The 22,560-nt window shown below is 31.2% G+C and overlaps 1 protein-coding gene across 2 annotated transcripts in view; it reads left to right on the top strand.

Annotated features, from left to right (window-relative positions):
- COL11A1 (collagen type XI alpha 1 chain) overlaps positions 1-22,560 on the top strand; it is a 198,906-nt gene that overhangs the window by 162,812 nt on the left and 13,534 nt on the right. For both annotated transcript variants that reach the window (XM_007113602.4, XM_007113603.4), the window contains exons 50-57: positions 2,107-2,160; positions 2,762-2,869; positions 3,163-3,216; positions 3,858-3,911; positions 4,884-4,937; positions 15,697-15,750; positions 15,887-15,994; positions 16,468-16,521. In XM_007113602.4, the coding sequence (XP_007113664.1) occupies positions 2,107-2,160; positions 2,762-2,869; positions 3,163-3,216; positions 3,858-3,911; positions 4,884-4,937; positions 15,697-15,750; positions 15,887-15,994; positions 16,468-16,521 (540 nt within the window). The remainder of the gene's footprint in view (positions 1-2,106; positions 2,161-2,761; positions 2,870-3,162; positions 3,217-3,857; positions 3,912-4,883; positions 4,938-15,696; positions 15,751-15,886; positions 15,995-16,467; positions 16,522-22,560) is intronic.

A 22,560-nucleotide genomic window follows, 5' to 3' on the forward strand; every position in this document is an offset into this window, starting at 1 on the left:
CCACCCCCCATCTTTCCCCCCTTGGTGTCCATACATTTGTTCTCCATGTCTGTGTCTCTATTACTGCTTTGCAAATAGGTTCATCTATACTATTTTTTGACAATTATTTAATCCTGTCTCTTCACCACCTATTATTTCCCTCATAAAAAAAACATAAACAAATGGAATCATTTCAGAATCTAGTTTAACTTTATAGTGGACAGGGATTAAAGGGGAACAACAAAATACACAGATTAATAAAAAACACAAAATATGCAGTTATTTCCCTTCTAGTTCTAACTCTTATGATATCACTATGAGTTAATGTGGTACATATGAAAACATTTTGTACATAGTCAATAGATTTCTTGTATTTCCTTTTTCCCTAGCTTTATTGAGGTATAGTTGACAAATAAAAATTGTGTATTTTTAAGGCATATAATTGATATTTCAATACATGTCACATTGTGAAATAATGCCCACACTCAAGCTAATTAACATATTCATCACCTCACAGAGTTACCATTTTTTGGTTGTGTGATGAGAAAACTTAAGATCTACCCTGTTAGCAAATTTCAAGCACACAATACAATATTGTTAATTATAGTCATATTGCTATATATTAGATCTCCAGAACTTATTCATCTTGAGTATCTGAAATTTTGTACACTTTAACCAACATCTCCCCATGGCCCCCACTCTCCAACCCCTGGTGACCACCATTCTACTCTCTGCTTGTGTGAGTTTGGCTATTTTAAATTTCACATCTAACTGAGGTTATGCAGTATACTATATATATTCCATATATAAAGAAATTAATATGGACATTTTACAGTTGATTTGAATGGCAAACTGCTTAAGTTTTTTTCAAAGATGTGAATAATGACTCATAAAAATATCACTTGCATATTTTTCCATCATACTGGGATAGATGAATGATTCATTGCTTTGAAAATAATGTAAATGCAGTATTTTACTTGTAAAGTTTATTCAAGATAATTGGAAATATTTGCTACCTACTTGAGAGAGAAAATAATTTACACATAATAATACTAATGAATTCTTAGAAAGTACTTGATATCTTCCCTCATTATGCAGATAATTCAAGAAGTTAAAATATGTGCATATTCTCAAAGAATAAGAAATTATGTACACAAAATAGTCTCTCCCCTGGAATTATGTTTATATTTAATATAATACATTTCAAACCAATTTATGAGCAGTGGGTCTGTGCCAGGAATATTGGAAATAGCTGAGTTAAAAATTAAAGAAAATTCAGGCCTCACATTTTTAAAAAATTTAGAACAATTTTCACTTCAGAGTTTCTAGTACTACTGATTTTGTATAGAAACATGGTACATGAATGTATTGTATTACTTCACTTGGATGATTACTTGAACTGAATATTATGTTTGTATTCATTTCTAAGTGCGAAGAGTTAGTAACAGACTTTCATAAGGGAAGCCTACTGGGCTAGGAGGTTTATTTATTATTGCACTGAGCCATAAAATAGCCATCATCCACATCTATACATGGAGATCATAAAGACTACCAATATATATCCTCAAACGGAGCAGTTTTAATTAGTATCTAAGTATCTATGTGTATCTTATAAATATTGTTTTTGTATTTATTTATAGCTCTACTTTAGACCTCTTTACACCTCTACTAACTAAATTTTATAGGATTATCAAAATACTATGAAATTATTTGATTATTATAGTAAAGTGAATTCATATTTTAGTAAAAAACATTTTAAATTGTTTAATCCATAAACTTAATTACAATATGAATATTGATGCAACACAAATACACAATTTTTAGGAAACATGCAAATGTCTGTTTGTGTGGTTTGGTGGTAACTTGGGTTAATGCTCTGGGTATTAACTAACTGATGAGAATTGTAGCATCCAGCTTATCCAGTTCTATCTCCCTACTTGAGAAATAAAAGTATTAAGGTTAGTAATAGGAAAAGTTTATTCTTTTTATCAAAGTTGTCCACTGCCTTTTAAATAATATAATGAGTTAAGGGCTAGTTTAAAGTGTCATGGTCATCATTGAAGGAAGTTTTACAAATGTGAAACATTGTTTCTGTGCTATGATACTCTTTTGATCTCTTCTTTATAGGGTGAGCCTGGAGAAGCAGGGAACCCAGGGCCTCCTGGGGAAGCAGGCACAGGCGTAAGTGCTGGCTTATTTTCAATGAAGTGTGTTATGGATCAGATATTTCTTTCAGGGTATTTTAAACATGTAGCTTAACTCCTAGCTGTGATTCAGTTCCTTTCACTTTCCAACCCGTTAAGAATCATCACAAATGCAGAGCCTTTTTGTTCAATAATTTTGCCTATCCTCTGCATATTTTGATTCACACAGAAACTGAAAAAAAATTACATTAGCATAAGTTAGAACATTAGAACTATAAGCTGTTTATTGCATATATCTTTAGTGGACTGTCCACAGAAGAAACCAGCAAACCCTGCTACATCGAGTAAACATTTATGAACTGTATTAGCATTACATTATTCTAATTTAGATTGGTTTAAACTGAGAGTGAAGTTCACTCCCAGGAAACATTTGACAATGTCTGGAGACATTTTTGGTTCTCACACTTGGAGGAATGGTAGCTGCTGGCATCCAAGTAAAAGAGACCTGAATGCTGTTAAACATCTTGCAACACATGAGACAAGCTCCCACAACAGAGTATTGTCTGATCTCGTATGCTAAGGTTAAGAAACTGATTTAAAGCTTGTAAGATAATCATTCTTTTTCTTACGTTGTGTAGGGTCCCAAAGGAGAAAGAGGAGAGAAAGGAGAAGCTGGTCCACCTGGTGCTGCTGGACCTCCTGGTGCTAAAGGACCATCAGGTGACGATGGCCCTAAGGGTAACCCGGTAAGTGACCTTGGTCCTCTTTAAAGTGGCATCTATGTCAAAGCCACTTGAAGCTTTTCGTAGAAAGACTAGAAATCATGAGGCTTTGGCCCATAGCTGGTGAAGCTGACTTTTCATCGTCTGATGTATTCATAAGCATTCTCAATTCATTTCATTTTTTAAAAATTTTCTAGCATGAGAAGAGAGATATTCTCATATGGTTTTACCATGACTTTTACCTCTTAAATTTCAGAATATCATGACTTTATAAAAATTTTTCATTTATTTCCTTTCCTTTAAAAACATTATTTTAGGGTCCTGTTGGTTTTCCTGGAGATCCTGGTCCCCCTGGGGAACCTGGCCCCGCAGTAAGTATCATAGAAAAACAAAGGAATTATTTTGCTGGGGATTGTTCCCAGTTAATAATTAAAGAAAAGTCTTAATTACTTCAGTGGATCCCCAAAAATAGGAATAAGAGGAAGATGTAAACTGTAATTACAACTACCAGAATAAAAATTCATATATTTGGAGACTGTGAGACTTGTGTTGCATGATTATTATTATCTCTTCATTGGGTTAGTTTTCCAGACTTTGTTGAGTTGTACATACCAATTATCTGAGTAGCCGCATTACTATCATTTCAAAGTTACAAGATATTTGCTTTTACCTCAATCCGTTCTAAAATGCAAATCCTATCTCAAACTGCACCATATTTGTTCATGGTTAAAGGATGCACTGTCTTTCTATACTAATTACATCCTCCCCTTTCCTTATATTAAGAGCATACTATGTTTTAAATTTGATATCATAGCAATTTCATACATTTTATGGAAAGAGAGATACCATAATCCTTAAAAAAACCAACTGAAAGAATATAATAATACTTTTATTTGTTTATCTGGTAATAATTTTTCTTAAGGACTAAGATGGTACATCATATCTTCTTTTTCTGATAAAAGTTAATTAATAGTGAGAAATACCTGGGTTCATTTTCTATTGCCCATTATAGGGTCAGGATGGTGTTGGTGGTGACAAGGGTGAAGATGGAGATCCTGGACAACCGGTAAGTAAGCACACTATTTTTATTCAATCTTTGCATAGTCTCAAGATATTTTAAATAAATAATCAGAAATAATTACACTTCCAAAAGCATAGCTATGTATGTACATATTCAGGTATATTTGAATTCCAGTTTAAAGTCAGTCTTACATGGAACATTTCTTACTTGATGTGATTTAAGAAATATAAGCAAAGCCTTCATAATAAAAGCTGTAGTCATATCATACTAGTGATTAAAAACATAAGTAAGAATTAAATGAAGAAAACTAGGTTATCAGCCTATTATTAGCATGAATTACTTCAATTACTAACCAGAATGAACTCAGCATTTTTGGACTCTTTTTTATTTTTAATTTGGGAAATGCAGTAGGGGGCTTTGACCACATATGGTTATTTAGGGAGGAAGTAAAGGAGGGCACTAACTTCAGTAGGAGTCAAAGACAAACTGCACTCTTAACATAACTTTGTCTCTAGAGCCATACCCACTGGATACTTGGAGTCAAAGAGATATAGACTTATTCTGTGTAGATAAGACTTGTGGGTCATATCCCAGCATGTTGCGTACTCCTTGGCATAAAAATGCTAGTGTTGCACAAGATGAAATTAGAGATAATAGATTTATGGTTCACAGATGTATGTGATAGGCATAGAATTAGTAACCATATAATTCTATTAATTAGTACATCTATTGGATGCTTGTCAGATATAAATTAGCACTTAAAAAAAAACAGTTTTAAATAGAAGGAATTCGATTCACTTTTTTCCAGCTGTGAAGAAGTTTTTCATATGAATTTACCAGCTCGAATTATAGATATCTGAAGGAAGTTTAGGTATCTGAAATAGGGCTAAGATTTTCCAGGAAAGATAGATGTGGAGAAATGAAGAAAGCAGGTTGGCTTCAGTCCAGATTTTGAACAGTGCTGGGAGCCATAAAATAATACCCAATTGCTTAAAAGGTATTTTTCACATTTTTTAGGGTCCTCCTGGCCCATCTGGTGAGGCTGGCCCACCAGGTCCTCCTGGAAAGAGAGTAAGTTTTTAAAATTCTTTATTTGAAACATCTACTTATTATCCATTGTGTGTATAAATTTATATTATATTTGTAAGCTGTAGGCAGCTCATTATAATGGTGCTGAAAAACATATGTCCTAGAGAGTGATTTCTTAAATTTGTCAAAATACTTATTAAAGTAGAACCCAATTTAATTGACAGGTTTAATCTGTCACAATGAAAAATAGTTTCCCACTTCTCTGTGCTTAGGTCTCCGCTGTACAAATGCCATAGGCTCTTATAAAAGACTCTGCTGATACCCTGAATTTCAACTCATGGTATCCTACAGGGAGATGAGTTGTCCAAACTCCAGTGCTTGTTGAAAACGTTATAGAAACCTGAATGCAGTATCAGTAGAATGAACTCAGGAATCAGCATATAATGTTAGATTGCTTTACACTGTCAAACTACTCTGATAGGATTTTAAGAAAGAGCTATAGTAAAATATAAAGTTCTTGTTCAAAATATTGGCTACAGTGGACCCTAGGAGATTTGCTTTACTGCCTTTTTCCCAATATTATACTGTTTTTATAATAAAACAATCCTGTTGACCTGCCTCTTGCAGCACTTCTATTAATACACAGTGTTCTCCTGAACCTCCTTTAGTCTATTTTCCAACCTATCCATGAATAAAATATTTGGTCACATTAAAATATATTTCTTAAGCTCATTTCCCCTTCAGTAATCCAAAGACACAGAGCAATTGGGGACACTCTGGTTTTCTAATGGTAGCTTTATCTTAGGAGAATTTTCACACTACACATCTTCCTATACACAGAGTGTGACAGGTTTTAATTCTGTCTCTCAGGACATAAATTGAGTCAACATTTACAAGCAAACACTTCTCTTTGCTGGAAATGAACTAAGTTTATAGTAAATATTTTCTCTGAATACAATTTTCTTCTCACTGACCCAAGTGCCTTTTTTACCTTTCTCCTCCTCTTTCTCATTATTATTATTATTAATATTATTATTTTGTTTGTTTGTTTTCTTTTTGTCAGCAGCCCCAAAGCATAATCTTGAGAGAAAAAGAAATATATCCCAAAACAACCATTGGGCTGTTATTCTTAGAAAGTAATTACAAAGTGTAACATGATGTTGAGATCTGTTGCCTGTTTTTGCCTACAGTCTGAATGTTCTTAAAACTTTCCAAATGGATGAATATCTGTTCTATTATTTCAGACCTTCCAAAAGAATACTTACATAAAATGTCTTTGAAAATTGGTAGAAATCTTTCCTGAGAAAACATGAAATCATTTTTTTCTTTCTCCCAGTCAGATGATGGAAGGCTATTTAATGTAGTGGTTAATAAGTCAGTGAAGTCATACTACCTGACTTTTAACCCAGCTCTACCATTTATTACCTGTATTTCCTTAGGCAAGTTACTTATATTGCTTCTCAGGGAGGGCCTACTATACCTAGGATTTATAAGATAACTCATATAAAACAAAAATAATATGTATTCACATAATAATGTTAGTGTGTTAGTCTTTACTTATGAAATAGTTATTGAATAGTTATTATAAGCACAAAATTATCATCTTATATAGGTATAAGTTATTATGCTTTTGATGCAGAGGGAATTAAACCTTCCTTCAAATTGTAACTACTGGAAAAGGAGGAACTATATAAAAATATATTTTGAATATTTTATTAACATCCATTGGCAGCTTCTCAGCTCATTCCATTATCCAAAGCAAATTCTCAGCAAGTGCTCTATAGTTCAGTTTTATTTTAAAATATGTCAAAACAGATTGTCCACTTACAATCTTTGATAAGTTCAACTAAGTACCATTTGCCATTTGGGATGTATTCTTTTAATAGATGACAGAGTTAGGGAATGAATTAATTTCTTTAGCGAGACAGTGGTGGATCATGTGGCTTACTCATTTTGAAAACTGAATTATTTTGAAATTTTAAAAAGTAAATAAATATAAACAATTTACTAGGGAGTATGAATAGAAACATGCAAAAAAAGGGGGGCACTTAGGTGTGAACCAGTATATCAGATACCTCCTTTAAATTAATATGTGACTCCAAATTTACATACAAATGTATAAAAAAACTATTTAAAAAATCTTAAATCTATTAAGCTATATATGAAAGTATTTCAGCACAGTAGTTAATGTTGACACTGTTGACACTATTACGAACTTTCAAAATATTTCCATCCACATTTACTAATTTTTAAACCTTGCTAATATAATGTAACATGCTTTTCATCTTTATAATAGCAGAGAGTTTCTAAAATATTTGTGCTGAATACTTTAGAATGTGTAATTATCAACAATTATACTTCTAATGAATAACTGAAACAAACTTCTAGAAAGACCTCCACTCAATTCTGGAATTGAAAAAATGTCATAGGAAAGTCAGCACAGATATATAGATATTTAGATTGTATTCTGTTCTATAACAATGAGACAGTGTTGGGTAGTGGAAAGTCCATGTAATTTGCATTTCTATTCATTCACACCTGAATTGGACCTCTGCATTTGCTGCTCAAATGTGGTATAATGTAAAAACGTTAATCCCTGATTTTTAATTCTTTTCTCTTTATAATAGAATAAGGTTATATTTTTCACAGATTAGAAATAATTATACTATCTAGTACATTGTATAATATATAACATATTAATAGTATATTAACAAGAACATAAGTATACGCTCAACAAATTTTAGTAGTTTGTTGCTTTAAGAACATAAATAATAACGAATGATTTTTTTCAATCAAATTTAAGATTACATGGTATTAGTAAATTGCAAGTTTAAATGGTAAATTTATTCTCTAAATTTAAATAGAAAATTAGAGTAGAAAAATCACATTACTCTCTTTCCTGTCAGTATTTCTAACTAGACAGACTCTCTTGATAAACTCTCTTGATTAAAAGGAATAAAATATCTTGAAAAAATCAAAATATGTTTATATGCATCAATGAGATGGATATAAAATAAGAAATTAAGATAATGTGTTAGTAAATTTATAATTGAACTTCTCTATAGATATATAGACAAATGGTCTCAGTGAAGAGAGAACCTAGAAAAGGCTTAAAAATATACAGTAACTTCATTTGTGTCAAATTAGACACTGCAGATCAATGGATAAAAGATAGATTATTGAATATATTTTGCTGGGGCAGTTGAATATCTATATGAAAAAAATAAAGTTAGTCTTTACATTTCTGCATTCACAAAAAATAATTCTAGTTGAATTACAATCTTAAATATGAAAAGAAAACTTTGGAATATTTTAGCAAAGATTATTGGAGAATAAATTTATGACCTCTGGTTATAAATTCTGGTCACATAGGTATGATCAGAATGGAAAAGTTGGTGTGTAAAATATATTATAGTGAAAAGTTTCTGATTATCTAAAAATACTGAAAAGACATTGAAAAGATCGAATCAGGAGAAAATACTTTTAACATACAGAAAGCTTGCAGAGAAAAATTTTCCAGAGTATCTAAGTGTATCTGACAAAGAAAGAAGAAAAGCATCAAACAATAGAAAAAAATCAGCAAAAGGCATGAAAAGGTATTTTACACAAATGTTCCACAAACATGTAAAAAGATGTGTAGAAGTTAGGGAAACGTGTGTTAAAAATGACATAGAGATACCACTTACATCTATAAATTGATGAGAATTTAAGTCTGACAAACCAAATGTTGGAAATGATGTTTTTCAAAAAGAAAATAATGGGGATTATCATAAACAGCTGTTGTGAGCTAACTGGTACAACTGCTTTAGGAATTGTTCATTATTACCTAGGAGAATTTAACAATAAACTTTCCCTACTATCTCGTAATTCCATTTCTAGGTACATGCTCTGGATGACATCTTATACATCTTTACCAAGATACAAATGTAGAAAAAATAAGTGTACTGAGATAGGCATAAACTGAAATTTTTTGTATGGCAATGAAAATATTGTATTGCAGATGTGTGAATCAACAAAGATGAATCTCAAACACCTGATGTTAAGAAGAAAATATATGTAGTGTTGAGTTGGAGAAGATATATAATTTCATTTATATAATATACAAAAAAATAAAAACATGTTGTTTAGCATTCAAACATAAGTGGTAAAAGTGATTAAATAAATGAAGGCAATGATTCATTAAATTCAGAATGGTAGTTATTTCTCTGGGAGAAAGAGGGTTACAGTAGTTGCAAGTGACATGTAGGAAGTTATACATTTGTATGCTGAGACTGGTAGATATTAAAGTAATTAACTGATTCATTCCCTGTATCATCCTTTTCATTATTAGAAAATTGCGTAGTGGAGTGCTGCCTTTCTGATTTTTGATGAGATTATTTAAAAATAATCTCATCAAAAATTTTAGAGATGTTCTAGCCTCCCATTTTAAAAAACAATTTTTACGAATATGATACGCTATTGTTATTCCGCTCTAGTCATTTTGTAAACAAAATTAGAAGACTTTGTATCTATGAATTTTTAATGATATGAGAATTGTGATGACTATGCATTGCTTACAAAGCTATTTACAACCATTTTGATTTAGCAGAAGAATCAACCTTAGGTCAGCCCAACTGAGCAGTATTATGCAAGTTTTCTTCTTTTAAAAAGTGGCATCATTAAATCTAACCTGAACGATATTTAACGTAATGTGTTAAATTGTGTTCTGTGTTAGGATTGGATAGATTGGCAGGTTTAATTGGCTTTCTCTGTTTTACACAATACTTTTTTTCTTTAGCAGAGTAAAATATATTTTAATGGTGTAAAGATTAGCGTCAACTAAAACTATAATTTGCTCTGATTTAACAGTAGCAATTAATGCTTGCATTCTTTTGAATTACAGCCAACCAACCTAGTCAAGAGTTCTACCTTAACCTAAAAAAAAAAAAACAAAAAGATGGCTTAGATGAAAAAATAGAAATACAAATTATTTACTTAGGTCTTTCTCAGCCTGTAAACTGACACTCTTCATAGCTAACTATCAGCACAAACTAGTCCCGAATGCTGTTGCATTAGAATCAAATAGACCTGGTTTCAAATTCTTGCTTTGCTACTTATAAATACAACTTAGAATAAGTTAATTTCTTTGAGTCTCAGTTTTCTCATTTATAAAGTAGGTAAAATAACTAATATTCCATGCTGGAGTGAAGACTAAATTAATAAAATGTATATTTAAACTACTACATCTAATATCTGGATTTACCAAGAGTTCAAAGAGTGGATGCTCTTCTTAAGGAGTTAAATACAGGTTTTGAATTATGCCATCTTTTATAAACAAAACAAACATATTAAATAAAATACACAGATAAGATAAAGACATTTTCTTCTAATTTCTGAGTTATATAAATTGAGATGAAAGTTTATTAGCAATAAATTCCTAGTAACTTCATAATTAATTGCATTTTTGAAGTATAGAATACTGTGATTCTGTTGAGATGGATACAAATTTGTATTATTTATTTATTTGGTGTAAGTTGATGTAAAACCATGTAGCGTAAACTGTAAAGGAATTTCCTATGAGAACTGTTGCCAAAAAACAGAGCATTAAATTCATGATGACTGCATATAATTTTAATAAAATGGATTTGCCAAGCAACAGGGATTTAGAACTAGTTTGAGAGATAATAATGTGATTAAAATGAGTTAGAAGGAAGTATTTGGGAATTGTATTGTATGTCTGTGAGGTCACTTTGTTTATGCACTGGGTGAACACAAAGCTCCAGAGCCTAAAGGGATATGGTGCAGAGTGAATTTTGTGAATTGTAGCTAATGAGGAGAATTCTGTCTTCACCAACCTTTGCATTCAGCCAACAGGCAGCAATGTCTTTGATGCAGGAATCAATTTAATATCACCCTTGTGGAAACAGCAAAAAACATTCCTATACAATAATTATGATATCTGATCTACACACTTACGACTTAATTGAATACAGAATTGCCTTACCATTTATTTCCCTTTAGTTCATCTAGAAAGCATAATTTTAAGTAAGCTTTGTATGTATTTTGTGGAAATTAACATTTTCTTATCCTTTGTTTTGCTACATTGGAACAACAGAAAAGGACCAATAACAATTTTGCTATAGCATCTCATAGCAGAAGTAGCAATGAATAGAAATGTATTGAAAAGTATTATCACATTTTTCCTTGAGTGACTCTTACAAATAAATGATAATAAACCCTCCCAATAGAATATTGGTCAGAATGTTGTGAGTGGCAGTGATACTGAGAAACAACATTCTAACAGTTATTGAACAAGTAAGGAAATTAAGTTATTTGTAGTACATGTACATTCTGTCATGCATTTTAATACTTGAGAATAAATGTATATTTCCTTGAGGCACTAGAAGATTGTACAGTTTATATCAGTAAGCCATGGAATTTTAATACTCAGGTTATCATAGCGGTTTGAAACCAAGAACTAGTTCAAAGCCCTTTTACTGAAAAAAAATCTAGAGATGACTAAAAAGATTTAAACCTAACCTGAAAATGCGTATATTAAATGGAATTTTAAGGAGTCCCATCTCATTTGCCAAAGGAGACTTTACAATAAAAAATTAAAACAATAACTGATATTATTAACTAATAGAAATACAAAGGGGACTTCCCTGGTGGCGCAGTGATTGAGAGTCCGCCTGCCGATGCAGGCAGCACGGGTTCGTGCCCCGGTCCGGGAGCATCCCACATGCCGCGGAGCGGCTATACAAAGGAAGCTTTAACCTACTATATATGCCCATATATACCATATATGTATTCTTTCCATCCCTATTCCTTTATGCATGAATGTGGCTGGTCAGATTAGAAGGAAACATCCCTCCCATATCTACCCACACTAAGATTAAGATCATATATTAGGTTCTTAGGAAAGCTTTCCCTACTGCCTAACTAGATCAGTGTACCTATTTGGTACACCTACTTCATCTTTGTGTGTTTTACAATGTACTGTATTTGTTAATTTTGTTGTCTGTCTTCATAACTAAACTTTGTGAACTCCTTAGGGTTTCACTTTTTTGTGTGTTTTTTTTGTATTCTCCATGCACAGCACATTTCTGGCATATAAGGAAGACTTAACTATTTGCAACATGTATGGAAGAATGAGTAAATTGTAGAATAATATTATAAAATGTGAATAGTGGAGAGAGGATTATACTATGTATTTTATATAAAGTATATTTCTCATAGCAAGGAAAATCTCATGTAACGGTGATTACTGGTGGAAAATTAACCAAGGCTTATTTTATTTTCATGTTTTACAAGGCATTTTCCAATCAGAACACTCATTACTTCATGATAGTACAGGAAATAATTCACTATATTAAGTCCTTGCCTATCTGCTTATGCAGATATATGAGAAAGAAATAACCAAAACAAGAATTTGTCCATAGGTATTGCTTAGTTTTTTTTAAAGGGAACTTCCTATTCTCTTAAAAAAAAGTGTGTTATCTGTTTTCATCCTAGTTTTTCTTAAAAAAATCTGTGCCATCTGTAAAAAATATAAGGAATAAATGAAAATGGGAAAAATGAGATAAAGAACAGAGTAAAACCATTTAATGTGGATTTCCAACATGATAAACATCAGGCATTCATTCAAAGAGGAAAGAAATCCTTTGGGGATGAAGAAACATTTTATTGAATCACAATTTTGTGGCCATGTTATAGTTTACTTGTGTTTAATTCTCTAGGCTTTTCAAACTCAGATTTTCTTTTCTCCATTACAGTAAAAGCAATACTTTTGTTACATTTTAGACAATTGATGACTTGCTTTTCCTGAAGCTAGATATTTATAAATCTTCTGTACTATAAAGTTCATATGTGTAATTGCAATCTTGAAGTTAATACCCCATACCTTTATGTCATTAGTTTAAGGAAAAATCTTCATAGAATAAAGAAAAGCCCATTATTCAGTTGAATCTCATAATTTCTGTTCCCCAAATTATAGTCATTATGGCTGTTTTACCCAATTTGAATACTTTAACCATCACACCAAAAATGTATTTTTTATACTTTACAAAATAATCACCACAATAAGTATAGTTACCATCTGCACACCAAAATGACTGAACTCTCTAACACTAAGAAATATTTGAAGGTTATGCTTCTCTACAGAAATCCTCTTGCATAAATAGTGTGAAATTCAAAAGATACACTTAAGTTTTAATGCCTATATTATTGTGAACAAATTGTTGCTGCCTCAAGAGACTGCTTACAGGATTTATGCGCTTCTTATCTTTGGGTCGAGGCACAATGAATGCCTAATAATATATGAAGTTATAGTGATGATATTGAGAAAATAATTACTAATGATATATTCATTGACTCTCTCAGAGATAAATGAGTTCACAGAACTGAGTTTGATGAAGTGCCTGATACCCATTTTAACTGTGGATTTAAAAGACCATATGAAAGACTAACATGTATCTACCATTAGAATATTAATATAGCATCTGAAAGAGAGAAAGTCATCCTGCCTCACCTTATTTTCACCAATTAACACTGCTTCTGCTACTCTCCCCAAATTCCAACCTCAATCTCAGTTGATGATTTTGAGCACAATTCATAACAAAAATCGAAGTAAACAAACGGAAAACAAGAGAGTCTGGGGAAAAATGAAATACAATTTCCTAGAGATCATTAAGTTTCTTTTTTAAACTTTCTATACTTATGTCTGAACTTGTGTAAACATTTTCAGCACAGTTAAGATTCAGATGGAATCTTAATGTTTGTTAAGTAATAATAAAAATCAGTTAAGTAGTGGAATGAAATTAATATTTTATAATACAATTATAATTTTTTATGTCTTAGAATGAATTTATTGTGAGTATATATATTGTGTAGCCCACCACAGTAAGGGGCCAAAAGCACTCTTATTGTATTGGACTATCAAACCAAGTGCCCTGCTTGTGTTGATTTGAGACACCATAAGTGAAAATATCAATGACCTAGTATAATGAGTAGGAACAAAATTTAGACACAGTGGGAATTATAGCATATTTCTAGCTTGAAAAATAGTTGTTTTCTTTGATACCTTGAATATTATATGTTATGTAATGTAAATGATTCCTTTCTATATGTTTATTACAAAGATTAGAAATGTCAAGTTTTGTATTTCACAAATGACTAAGAGAATGTAAGAAGGAAATTTGAATGTCAGATTTCAAGATCTGACTATATATTACGGGATCGTTTAGCTGACTTTCAATTTTCTAGTTAAAACAAGTAGTTTCATACATGGAGTTCATATTTTTCAGGTGTTATAAACAGCATGTATGGAAAAAAGTAAGTTGTTGACATGGTGTCTATAAATGTATTTTGAAAGTCAATTTTGTTTGACCTGACTCTTAGGTTGCCAACATGGTAAAAAGTGTTGGTAAAATAATATAATTTATATAGAATAACAATATCTAATAATTTTAGTAACAATAATAAAATAACTAACATTTGTAGTGTTCTTTATGTCTCAGGTACTTTTATACACCATTTACATTTACCAACTCATTGAATTCTCATGATGATGCTGGGAGATAGCTACTGTTATAATCCACATTTTGCAGAGAAGTAAACTGAATCACTCACAGGGTGTGTAACTTGCCAAAGATCACAAAGCTTGTTGATGGCAGAGCCAGGATTTGAATCCAGGAAGTCTGAATCCTGGCTTTAGTCTCTTAAGCTTCAGATTCCATTCGTGTATTTGATACTGTTCTACTGGAAGTTCACAAAATATTTTTTCATGTGTTACATCATTTAAATTTAACAACAATTCTATAGCAAGAGAATTCTTATTAATAACATTTTATGGATGAAGGAACTGAAGTTCAAAAATACTAATAATTGATTAATTATTTATTAATTATTTATTTAGCTAAATTAATCATTATTTATTTAGATAAATTATTTATTTAGCTAAATTAATCATTATTTATTTAGCTAAAACTAAAGAGAAATAGGGAGACAGATACCTCACAAAGATAGGGGAAAAAATATATATATATATATATACAAAGAGTATTATGAAAAGCTTTAAATATATATAAATTATATATAATTTATATATAATAATTAACATTTCTCCATAGCAATCCTTGCAGATATACAAAAGTTATGCAAATACCAGAATATCTTCTGAAGTTTTTGAATGACATATGGAGTGTGAAGATTTTTTTCCTGCTTTTTCTCTAATACTAGGTTTTAAAAAGTCATACTATTTTTTATGCCACTTAATTATGTGAATTACATAGTTCCAGAGAATGAAAATACAATATCTGTTGACCAACAAGATTTTAAATTTTGTACTTTTCAAGTTTGAACATGATCTTATGAAAATGTATAATGTATGGATCTTCTAAGATTAAGAAAGGAGCCAATCTTAAAAACACATATAATGATGGAAGTGAAATCTGAAACCTTCAATTACTTCCTAATTATACAACAAAATAAATGATATCTGAGTATTTAACACACTAAGGGTGACTAAGTCATCAGCATTTCTTTAAAATTTTTATCTTTATTGTTTCTTTACATTGATATGATGTGATTATCTGTATTCTACTCAATCTGTGCTTCATTTGTTTTTAATATTCTAACTAAAATTTGTACATAAATTTGTGCATAAACACTGAGTTTTCTCAGTGTTTTAAACTAAATTGCTATAGAAATTCACAATGTTTTACACTGTGTTACAAATTAAACTGGGGTATTTGTAAATAAGTCTTCAGTTGCATTACTTTTTTTTGTTATATATATTTTAAAGGCAATTTTATGTTTATAGGGTCCTCCTGGAGCTGCAGGTGCAGAGGGAAGACAAGGTGAAAAAGGTGCTAAGGTAAAATATACATTACAGGTATTAGGTTTGAAAAACTCATGTGTACGCTGGACAACACCTATTTCAGTACTTTTAATAAAATAATAAAATGTCTTTTTTCATTATTAATGCATTCACATATTTTATTTTCTAACAGGGAGAAGCAGGAGCTGAAGGTCCGCCAGGAAAAACTGGCCCAGTTGGTCCTCAGGGACCTGCCGGAAAGCCTGGTCCAGAGGGTCTTCGGGGCATCCCTGGCCCTGTGGTGAGCATCTGTGCTGAAAGATGTCATTTTGAAAATAATGTCTTATTTCTAAGAAAAATATGAATGAAAATATTTATGTCAGCATTATTTTATAAATTGTGTGCAGTAATTATTATGTAATAAAGTCAGAGACTCTTAGAATATTTAAGTATGTCATTTATTTAATAAGTTCATGGTGAAATTCTAACTTCTAAAGGTAGAATAGAAAACTAAACCCTGAGATCTCAAAGATGTATAATTTTTATACACGCATCCGTCCATCCGTGTGTGTGTATGTATGTGCATGTAGACACATACACAGAAAGTAAAAAGACTCAAAAATTGTTTACAATATTTGTAGATGTCCTCCACGTGATGGAATTCATAGGTGATGTTTGCTTTCTTTCTTTTTCGTATTACCAAAATTAAAATAAAGAAAAAAATATGTCTTCTTTTGTTAATTAAAAAAATCAATCGTGTTTCTTCTTCCTCAGGGAGAACAAGGTCTCCCTGGAGCTGCAGGCCAAGATGGGCCACCTGGTCCTATGGTGAGTAGCACCTTTTTCTGTTGTTTAGAATTCCAGAAATGAAATTATTTGTAAGCTAGAATTCCTGAAATTTTGTCTTATAAATTGGTTTATATTCTGTACAGTATTCAAGGAAGCGTATTACTCAGACCTAAAAAGAGAAAAGTAATCCTAACTGATAAGTTATTTGGAAAATATGCCCTTGATCAGAAGACCTTTCCTTTCTTATGTCCAATGGATGAAAAAAAAAACTTCCATTCTGAATAAAATGCCACTATTGGCCCACACAGTTCTTTTCCAAATGTGGACAGTTCCCCCAAATGCATGCAATTACACTTAGTTTCCTGGCACTTCATTTAAAAGAATAACATTGGCACAGGCATACAGTGATTCTTTCACCAAATAAATTGTTCTCTTCATGAGTCATATGGGCTGAAAGATAAAGCATTTACCCCCGTGAGTGAAGAGAGGTATAATTGTTACAACACCAAAGCTCGGTTACTCTCATAAACTGTGTATACAAACAACACACTTGAGCAATGCAATAAAGCATTTAGTTGACCAGCATATGGTTCATAGATAGAGTTTATTATAGGAGCCAAGGCTATTCTTGCTACAAAATTTGGGCAGAAAGTGAGACTCCAAGTCTTGCCTTTAAAATGATTGCTTACTAGGTTATAGATTCTATTTCATGGTGGAGATATTTGAACTTCATTGTCCAAAATAGTAATATGTAAAGGGATTAATTAAAAGAGGAAGCAATACATATAGCACTATTCAAGTGTAATATATATCTGTTTAAATAGTTAGGTTTGTCCATACAGAAATTTAAATTTTACAAAACTGCCTCTTTTCATGAGTATATCAACTACCTCAGAGGTATGTATGTGCTCAGAAAGCCATCGAAACTAGGATTTGCAATCTTAATCATTCAGAAGAACTTGGCCATTTCTTTTAGGAAAAATGTCACAAAAATTTCCTCTAACATTCCAGATATTTCATAAGTGTTACAGAGATTATTTTTTTAACTTGCACTGAAAAACTAAAGATCACTTATTTTAATAAATGGATAAAAATTATCAAATTTTGAGGAGATTGTCAAATCTGCACATTACCCCGTTGACATAGGAACAGGGACTTGACCAAAGTAGGATCATCAGTTCCATGTCTGCATCACTATTTAGGGAATATTCTTCTTAGATATGTTAAATTCCTAACTGTACAAAGTCATAGCCTAGGAAAAAAGAAATACTTCACCTTAATATCACCCTAAAATTTGCCAAAGATTTTTTTTCTTGTTATTTCAGATTTTTCCAATAAGTATTCTGACCTTTCTCCAGATGAAATAAAAAGCATCAAGCTGGAGACTTCCTTCAGCTAATATTAAAAATAAAACCATCAGACATACCACCTGATTCTGGCTTGCAAAAGTTTATATTTCTGAATCTTAGGTAAATGTGGGTTTACAGAGCAAGGAGCTAAATAAACAACTCACATCCTTTTCCGCAGTGAAATGAAAAGCACCAGAATCGAGCAACATGGGTGCCATTTCTTTCTCTGGCTGCTTGTTTTATCAGAGAGTACTTAGAATGCAAATCTATTGTAGCTTTTTCATACCATCAAATAGTTTGATTGTGCTGTCTAATTTTAATGAAAATGCTACTTGGTCTACAGGAGATGAGGATTGGTGGAGAAATCATCTTCAGGATGCATTTTATGGCAATTTAATGAACTTTTCAGCTCAGCGAAGAAATACTGGTACTTATTTTAGTAGGCAATTTTGTATTAGAGTGAGAAGTAGCATATTGTGATTACTGGTTAAGGTCATCACCTCTCAACCCAAGAGCCCTGGTTTCAAAAATGAGCACTACTACCTACTTGCTGAATAAGTTTTAAGTAAGTTATTCAATTTTTTTTAAGCCTTAGGTCTCTCATCTGTAAAATGAGAATTTGAATAGCATCGATCTTATGGGATATTATGAAGTTAAAATGAATTAAATGGGGATATTAATATATTTTACCCCATGGGGTTCTTATGTTAATTAGATGAGCTATTTCTAAAAAACAAAACAAACAAACAAAAGAAACAACTTAGACCATTTTCTATATAAGTAACAGTTTAACAACCTTATATTAACCTTTGGATTAGAAATTCTTTGGGCTAGAGTGAAACAAACACTGATTAAAACTCTTAAGATGATATTTGGTGTCTGACCACTCTATATGATCAGCTCTGCTAGAGTTTAGATATGGTACAATATTTACTTTTTACTTCAAAATTTAGATATTTCTCATGGCAAAAATTAAACTTCTACATATGCATGAATTTTATATACAGATAAATATTCAGAATCATCATATGGATCTGAGAATAAAACAGTACGTGTGAAATCTAAAAGAAAAGGACAATGATGAGATTGTATAAAGAATTTTATTTGAGGAGTTTTAAAGTTGAACTGCTGGGGTGTTTTTTTTTAGGAAAGAGCAAAAATCAGATGGGAATAAAATTGAGTGTTTTAAAGAGAACAGTAATGGTTGCTACATTCTCTCCTCTGCTGCATAGTCAAAATAAGCATGATTTAATCATTTTAAATAATTTTTATTTTATTTTTTGAAGGCACAATTAGCATCTATTTTAGTTTTAAGCTTTTGCTTTCTTTTGTTTCATAATCTTACATTTTAAGAACCTATTTGTTCCAGTGTAGCTGAAAAATTGTTCATTATTTATCTTCAGACAATTTTACCTTACTATTATCATACATTAATTCTTTTCACATGCTGATAAGTAAAATATCTGATAACATTATTTGTTAAACCATAAGTGCGTGAATAAATGGTAGGATGGGTTTCTGAATTATATTTTGATTTTTTAAATGCTACATTTAACTTATCTGTAAAAAGGTTTGAGATGTGTAGCATTCCATAATGATTAAGCAAGTTTAAACTACAAAGCATTTGTCTTTCACCAAATTAAACGTTATTTTACAATACTACATTCTAAATAAACAGTAGGATCTGCATTTTCTTTAAACTTCAATGCATTAGAATTTTGAGATGCATTTCCAAGCAAATATTCTGTACAGCATAATACAGCAGGGGAACATATTTGATTGTGTATTCTAGACACTTAAGAATGTATCATCCCTGTTTTCCTTTTCACTTTATTACTTATGAATTATGTATTTCCCTAGGGTTTTTCAATTTACAAAATCCTAAGAGGAAATAGAAAATATGTATACCTAAAATAATATTTTTATATGCAGAGTTGATATTTTTGATATGGTCCAGGTTCAGAGGGTTATTTATAACTGCTATCAACATCATAGCTTTACCAATTTCTATTTCTAACTGATGAAAATGATAATAAACTGATTTCACTTGGCTAATGCCTCCTTAGATATAGTTCACAATTTTACGAGATTATTAGCTTAGAGGAACTAACACTCTTTTCCTTTAACTCCTTCCTGAATAATATTTATAGAAATGATTTTACATGCATTACAAACACAAAAAATGTCTAGTATGTTTCCCATTACCCCCGAGAAATTAGAATCCGCAGTATTTCTTCTTTTTTGCCATTTTAGCTTTTACTATTAGAATGTGATGAGAAAGCTGATTGATAACTATCTGTGGCATATCAGAAACAAATAACAATAATTCACATTTACATTACATTCCACTATATGCAGTATTTTTGTAAGCCTGGTTTTTCTTTCATTATCACGATTCTCTGACACAGTTATTATTAGAACACCTTTATAAATAAAGCTCTGAGATAAAAAGGAAGAGACCCAAGATTACCCAACTAATGAGTGGTAGACCTGAGATGCTGAATGAAGCAGTGTTTGGAATATTGATGCCCGGCAAACGACATTCCTATTAGTTCTCCCACTTAACAGCAAAATTTCTGTAAAGTGTATCGCATACCAGAAAGGGTTTGAATGTAAAATAAGAAGTAAAGAAAGAAAAAAAATCTGGCCTCTTTAATAGTTTTGTGTTTTCAATCTAAAGAATGTATTTACTTTTAAGTGACATATGTCAGTTTTAACCAATATTTTTAAATGGTTTCTGCTACTGGTACAGGTATATGGTTCTTTCATGCAATTACATATTTATTAGAACTATTTTTTTCATGCTTTTTTATGCCCCCTTGTTCTAACATATAGAACGTTTGGCATCTATCCTGATGGTCACATGACCTCAAGGAATTATTTTATTATTTCTATTTCTCATATTATTCCTTTAAAATTGTGCTATCAGACAACATTATTTTCCTAACCAATAATTCACCAAACCTTTCTGATGAGATGAGAAAAAAGTAGATGCAAAATATACTTACTTAATTTTAAAATTATTAAACTAGTAATACTAAATAGGTAATGTTTTTATTTTAAAATAAATGACATCCTTTATGCTGTTCTGATTTTCATATGGATTTAACAGATTTGGGACTTAATGCCACAGAGCCATGTTTCTCAGACCTTAATGAGTAACAAACCTGTGAAACAGATTTCTGGTCTCTAACTCCAGAATTTCAGATTCAGTTAGTCTGGATGATGTCTATGAATTTGCTTTGCTAATATGTTCACAAATCATGCTAAGGCTGCTGGTCTGAGGATCACACTTTGAGATCATCCACTCTGATATAGTGTTAGCAAATGAGATGAAAGTCCAGTGTTAAAACCTAGCCTTAGAATATTACTGAAAGTAAATTTGGTAATTTCTTTGTAGTCTCCTTTTTGTCTACAAGAGATTTAACAAAGTGACATTATTGTTTATAGTTATACAAAAGAGAATCTAAACTGAATTGATATAAACTTACATCTGAGGATTAATAATTTTCTTCTTACTAGAATATTATTAGGCACATTTACATTTAAATTGCACATAATTTCTACAAAAATAATTTATCTATTGTCAATAGAATGATGTAGGGAAATTGTTCACTTTTATATCAATACTTATAGAATTTCAAATTCATTCATGAATTAAAACAAATATAAATATTTCTGATAACTGTTCAAAATACTATTGATACACAGGACTAACTTATACTAACATTATTCTTACCTTCCTCTGATATTAAGGACTTCAGTTTGAGGAGTAGACTTGATAAACTAAGGAATTGAAAACGCTCATCTACGCAATCTCACAGTAGCCCCTTGAGACAGGAATTATAATCCTTGATTTACAGATGAGAGAACTGAAGTTCTCTTTGGTTAGCTAATTTAAGTTGCTGATAAGAGAAGCTGGCTTCTACCCCAAGTCTATTGTATTCTGAACCCATACTTTTTAAATTACATCATGCTTCTTGGATTAGATCCATGGCTTTTAATATATTAAATTCACAACAATGATGGACTGAGACTCAATGTGCTCTTTCACACTGAAGACTCAAAAGTGTCTAGGTAGAGGGGAAAAAATTACTTGTGGTAGCCTTGCGGAACATACGATAGTAAAGACTAATCATATAGCTTGGTAAAAATTAAAACAATTTGATTACTAACTGCCATGTTAAAATCATTATTAAAATTATAATTCAAATAGTTCAATTCAGTCTATATAATTCAAACTCATAGAGAAAACTCATATCTTGTCTTTGTTTCTTGATGCGGTACTTGTTGTAGGCAGTAGTGACTCATGTGTGGTGGTATTATCTGGGCCCTGGTTTCATCAGTCACAATCTTACAAACCATCTGTCAGTTACATTTTTTCTGACAGAATCTGTTGCCTCCATAGCAACTTGTTGTAATTTCAGAATAAGGATCTTATTTTGTGTTGCCTTCAATTTGGAGTACACTAGTTTTTATATTTAAAAGTCTGTTTAAAAGTCATCATTATGAATATTTTCATGAGTAGGGACCAAGACTAAGAGTTAGTTGCTAAAATCATGCCATAATTTTCATTAAAATGTAATTTAGCCTAAATGGATAACTGCCTTATCCTTGGATTATAAAAAGGGTTAAATAATTAAAATACAGGTCCGATAATGTCAGAAAAGTAAATTATCTTATCTTTACATTTACAAATCATTTAGTTAAGAGATTCAATTCAGAAATT

This window comes from Physeter macrocephalus, chromosome 4 (genome assembly GCF_002837175.3).
Source record: "Physeter macrocephalus isolate SW-GA chromosome 4, ASM283717v5, whole genome shotgun sequence".
Classification (NCBI taxonomy): Eukaryota; Metazoa; Chordata; class Mammalia; order Artiodactyla; family Physeteridae; genus Physeter; species Physeter macrocephalus.